The 6000-nt window shown below is 36.6% G+C and overlaps 1 protein-coding gene across 7 annotated transcripts in view; it reads right to left on the bottom strand.

Moving 5' to 3' along the window:
• Ccdc88a (coiled-coil domain containing 88A) overlaps positions 1–6000 on the bottom strand; it is a 154294-nt gene that overhangs the window by 32001 nt on the left and 116293 nt on the right. For all 7 annotated transcript variants that reach the window (XR_001229208.2, XM_026785137.1, XM_026785138.1 and 4 more), the window contains exons 18-21: positions 4667–4831; positions 1874–2035; positions 633–910; positions 273–416 (exon numbers count right to left, since the gene is read on the bottom strand). Coding sequence is in view for 6 of the 7 variants with exons in the window: in XM_026785137.1 (XP_026640938.1) it covers positions 273–416; positions 633–910; positions 1874–2035; positions 4667–4831 (749 nt within the window). In the remaining variant the exon portion in view is untranslated. The remainder of the gene's footprint in view (positions 1–272; positions 417–632; positions 911–1873; positions 2036–4666; positions 4832–6000) is intronic.

The raw sequence follows: 6000 nt of genomic DNA, 5'->3' as shown, positions 1-6000 counted from the left end.
GAGACCGGCCTGGTCTACAAGAGCTAGTTCCAGGACAGGCTCCAAAGCCACAGAGAAACCCTGTCTCGGGGAAAAAAAAAAAAAGAAAAAAAATTCCATGGTAAGTCAAAATTGTGGATGCTATTATAAACACACAAACACATGCACACACACACACACGTGTACACACACACGCATACACACACTCTCTCTCTCTCTCTCTCTCTCTCTCTCTCTCTCTCTCTCTCTCTCTCTCAAGAAGACATAGAAAATAAAATACATAGTATCATTACCTATCATTTTCACCACAAAGTTTCTTGTACTCTGCAGCTACCATCTCATGGTTTTTGCTTTCAAGCAGCATTTTTTCTTGTTCCATTTTGATCGTTTTTTCCAAATCTTCCAATTGTCCTTTCTGTTTTAATAACTGATTATAACTGGGGAGGGAAAGTTAGGTATTTAGCATTAAATAGTTCTAACAAAGAAAATATTTTAGAAAAGGAAATGATAAATTTAACAAGCATCACATAAAAAGACATATAAATTTATATAAATTCCCTTCAAAAATTATCTTAGATGGGTCTAATGTATAAAATTTATTATACTATCCAGAGAAAATTTGTTTTAAATTAACACAATAAAATATAAGTTACCGGTCTTCAAGGTCTTTATGTTCCACCTCAAGATTCTTGTGGGCAGACTTTAAGGTTCCATGTTTAGAGATGAGAGACTCATAATCTGAAGCTTGTCGCTCATGAAGAAGTTCCAGCTTTTCGTGATCTTTTATCAGAGAATCATAAAGAGATTTCAAGTCTTCTCGTTCTTTGATTATAGATTCGTTTTCATTTTCTAAGGAAGACTGTTGGATGAGAAGCTGTGCATTCTGGTTCATAAGTGAAGTACTTTGTGAATTAAGGGTGGAATTTTCAACCTGTAAGAATGTGTATATTATTAACAGTATAAGGAAAAGGCATGGTGGTACATGCCTTTAATCCCAGCATTTAAAAGGACAAGACAGACAGATCTCTGGGAGAGCAGTAGAGAGAACAAGAGAAGTTTATGCATGTGATAGCCAGAGGACAGCCTGTAGAGTGAGCTCCATGCATCCCCTGTGACCTGACTGATCTCAGGTCCTCCTGCTTGGAAGTGCTTTACTGCCTGACTTAGCTATTTCCTCAACCCACTTGTTACTCTTTTTAACAAAAAGTTACAGTGTTAACTTAAATAAGTTCTATCTAATTAAATCACTGCAGACATTCCTATTTTGAGTAATTTGGATTGTAGCCTCTCAAAGAATTAAGGCTACCTGTTTAATTTTGGAGCTGAAAACTGTTTTTGGAAAGTCTCTGAGAAGTCTAAATTAGCGTTTACTTCACCACTGAGAGAACATTTAGATTTAAAGAAGGAACCAGTTTCTTTTCCTCCCTCCTGGACTGTTCTGTTTGAACTGGCACTGGCATTGTTAAATTGAAGATGGATCCTTTTGGTTACATCAAATATATCCTTTAGACAAAAAATCTAAAGACAAAATTGCTATGCTGTATGCATTTCAATAACTAAATTAAGAATGTTTTAAGAATAAAATAAAGAATACTATGTTGCAATCATACTCTGAAATAAGGGGTTTGTACCAACTAATTAGAATCACCTTGTTGAAAGGATAGAAAGATTCTAAACTAAATATAAGTAAGATCATTTTCACTTATACTGAGGGTGAATTTAAGTAATTTATATAAACGTTGACATTTAAAACACATTCACATTAAAGAGTCTGGCATAGAAGCAAACAAAAATATTTCCATCTATCTTCAATTCTTAAATTCACTAAGGAACAATGTTTCTATGTCTAGGTTCACTTTCTATAATATTGCATAATTTAAGTGTTTAGTACAACCTGAAGTTTGGCATTCTGTGTTTGAAGAGTGGTATTCTGCTCCTGTAATGACACTGTCTGCCTCTGAAGTGCAAGAATCTGGGCCTGCAAATTATTGTTCTGTGTTTCAAGCTGCTTCAGTTGAGTTTTCAGCGCTTGCTTCTCTGCTTGCAGTGTAGCATTCTTAAAACAAGAAAAAGATACCACACTTATTAAAAATAAACAGGGACATTTTTCTTTAATAGGTAACAGTATTTTAAAAATGAGCTTGAACAATCTTAAAAAAAGAAAAACCTTCCTCTTCAAACACAAGTTGTAAATATTTAATCCATAATGACACAATACTGCCACAACCTTAAAATACTATTGTGCCTGTGTTCTTTCTGCTTTTTGATGTCCTAAAGTATTTTCTTTCAGTGCTGAAGGTATAGGTTAGTGGTAGAATACGTGACTAGACTGTATCATGGGTATGTGGTGATCCTGGGTAAAAAAATGCAGTTCATAATAGACCTAACTGGCATTATGTTTTGTTTTCATTTATCCATAATATGAAACTCTCATTAAAACTATATTTCATCTCTAAAGACTTCTGAAATATATCCAAAATTTTTATCATTTTCAATTTTTTCAGTACATATGACCATATTTCTTCTTACAGTTAAACAAGTGAATTACTATATTGGTCACAGACATTAAAATATTAGGCATAGATATTATACATTTAAGATAAATTACTTATAAATTACATTCCATAAAATCTAAATTTGTACTAAAAAGCATAACCAAAGAATCTACCATATAACATAGATAAAACTTTAATATATGAAAAAACTAATTAGGCTATGTAGTACTGACTAGACAGAAAAATGATCCAAAGAATCACAATAGCTGTTGTATCTTTAATAGAAGACTTCTAAAGAACACTTCACTTTTATATTATATAAACAACATTTCTCTGTACAAAACAGAGGTTGTGCTTTGACCCCATAAAATCAAACTGAGAAATCAAGGTGGACGTGGCTCTAATAATAGCCTGAAACATCAGCAACTGGGAGACAGTCTGAGTGAAGTATGGAGAACCTGTCTCAAACAACAACAGAAACAGCAACAAGCAAATACCCGCAGAAGCTGAGGTAGGTAATTATACTGTTCTCTTTTTAACTTGTTGAAAGGATGAAAAAATCATGGATGAAAAAACATGGAATACTGTCTTGTTCACACACACACACACACACACTCTCACATTGTTTTGATATGAGTATCATATAGTCCAGGCTGGTCTTGAACTCACCACATAGCCAAGTCAGTCATGTATGATGTGATGGTTAAAAATGAATGTCAACAATGTCTATGAGGGAATGGGGTTAACGGACGCAGCACCATCACAGGGACTAGAGTACAAAGGTGAGCTGAGTAATAATACTGTCTCTACTTCCTGATTGCAGATGCAGTATGAGCAGGGCCTCAGGCTCCTGCTGCCATATTTCCCTGCCTTGATGGACTCTATCCTTGAACTGTGACCCTTCAAGTTGCTTCTCACAGGTATCTTTGTAACTACTGGAAAGTATTGTTACAAAGTGGGCCTGTTGTTGTGATAACCTGGCCACACACTCCTCAGGCCTTTGGAAGTAGAATCCAGGAGCAATAGGGAAGAGTTTGAAATTTGGGCTAGAAAAGCACTACACTAATAAGCAAGGGCCAATCTAGTGATTCTGGAGAGCAGAGAAACACAGACAGTGGGAAACTCTAAGGGGACTGAGATAGAGGCCATTCACATTACATTTTGGCAAACAAATGGTTTTAGTCCTCCAAGTCATGGATGAATTGTTTTGGTGGAGGAAATCTCAAAAACAGGATAGCATTCATACCGTGTTATGGTAAATGTAAGCCCCTCAAGTGGCCAGGCCCCTCACCTGAGGACCTCTAACTGCTAGGTTTCACCCACAGAATATCCTAACTTCTGGACCCTGCTCCCATCCCAGAGTAAAAAACCCAATCTCTGGACATGAAATCCCCTAATCTCCACCCTGGAAAGCTCCACCCCCTTCCCAAGAAACTCTCTATAAGGCCTTATTCTGTTCAGTTCTCTGCTCTTTCTAGCCTGAGTAGAGACGGCCACTCTCCTGTTTGTTTCCCTCCCAATCTCTTGTGTGAGGTTTGTTGTGTGGTGTGACTTTGTAGTATTCTTTGACTCCCGGCGTGGATACATTTCCACCTGAGCTGTAATGCTTACAGTTACTGTTTGCTGTTTTTATTTCTTCTACAGCCAACCAGAAAGAAAAAAGAAAACAAACAAACAAAAAAACAAAGCAAAAAGATACAAAATTGACTAACAGCAGGAGAGGGCATAAAGTTATAGGCAAGCTACGTTCTGAGACAGTAGTTGTAATTATTAAAGAGAAGCCTCTTGCTCTTCACTGGGACTTCAAAGGTGGGTGGAGTACAAGACTCCAGCCACCAGACTCCACTATAAAAAAACCAGTGTTGATTTTGTACTGCTGAAGGAGTTCCCTGGGAGAAAACAACCAAGTCAGCCTGAAAGACACACAGAGGCTACTGCACATAATCCTACGGGTCACATTTTACCTGGCAGAACTTGATAGCACTGTCTACATGATATTGGTTTTGCAGACATGATGGATGGAACATTGATTACACTTGGGAGTGACTTACAAGAGGGTAAGGAGCAAAGCATACTTTTTATATAATAAACTAGACAAGAAAGTACAAAATAAATTTATGAGAGATAAATATATCCAACAATTCATTATTTCAGAAGAATTTTGTCCCTACTAAGAGTTTTTAAATACTTACATTTCTTTCTACTTCAATTAACCTGTCTTTAACTTTCAGGAGCTCTCTGGTGGTCTCCTGACGTTCCCGCTCCCACTTGTTATCTTCCCCAGAGACAGGCAGGGAGCTCTGTACCATCGTTTCCTCATCTTGTCTCTGTTTGAGAGCTTCATAATTTTTTTTCACCTAAAATTATTTAAAATATTTTAATGGGAAGAAAAAAAATCAATATTTTTATATTTCTCAATTACTTTGGGTCTGTATTGGTTTGGTGAATATTACAGATACTTTATCTAAAAATATGATATATGTGTGATTACCATTACTATGATCAAAAGCTTTTGAAATTCAAGTTTGGGGGCTAGAGAGGCAGTTCAGTGGTTAAGAGCACTTCTTGCTCTTCCAGAGAACCAAAGTTTGGGCAGTTCCATAACTCTCACCCCCCCAAACACACACACACACACACACACACACACACACACACACACACACACACACACTAAACCATAAAAGGAGACCCTATGTCATAAAACTACTGTAATGTACATTATACTAGAAGAAGGACGAGATAGTTGTTGGTTCCTCTGAGTGCTCCTACTTGTAATGAGAATGGGCCTCAGCAGCCTTCCTAGGGAGTGCTAATGTCAACACATTCTTGGGTTACATGCACACATCAAACATTACACCAAACAACATTCATATGTACAATTCATGCTTACTAGGAAAGGACAATCCAGGATAAAAAAAATAAAAGCTAATAAACAACAACAATGAAGAAAATGGCCCTCAATAACAGATTAACCAAACACTGATATGCTACTTAATATTAAAAATTACTTTTACAGCAATTGCTAACCAATTTAGAGATCCCTATGTGAAAAGCAAATAAATATTTGCTACTTGTTTTTTTTTTTTTTTTTTTTGGTTTTTCGAGACAGGGTTTCTCTGTGGCTTTGGAGCCTGTCCTGGAACTAGCTCTGTAGACCAGGCTGGTCTCGAACTCACAGAGATCCGCCTGCCTCTGCCTCCCGAGTGCTGGGATTAAAGGCGTGCGCCACCACCGCCCGGCTAATATTTGCTACTTGTTAACACTGACTTTAAAAGATTCCTAAATTAGTTAGGGGAGTATCTTTGGGAATCTAATTTCCTAAGGATAATATATTACCTAGACTTAATTAATATAGGCTAATTATATTAATAAAGTAACATTCATTTAGCTTTTGATCCATACACATCATCATGTAATTTATCTTGTAATAACTAATTCAAGGATGTATCTTCAGAAGGAAGCTTTTAGTTGAGTTGACTGTTTTGTTTGTTGTTTTGAAACAGGTCTTATGTAGCCCCAGGCTGGT

The sequence above is a fragment of the Microtus ochrogaster genome, linkage group LG1 (assembly GCF_000317375.1).
Source record: "Microtus ochrogaster isolate Prairie Vole_2 linkage group LG1, MicOch1.0, whole genome shotgun sequence".
In the NCBI taxonomy this organism is placed as follows: domain Eukaryota; kingdom Metazoa; phylum Chordata; class Mammalia; order Rodentia; family Cricetidae; genus Microtus; species Microtus ochrogaster.
The sequence above is the reverse complement of the archived record's forward strand: the minus strand, read 5'-3'. Positions and strand labels throughout refer to the sequence as shown.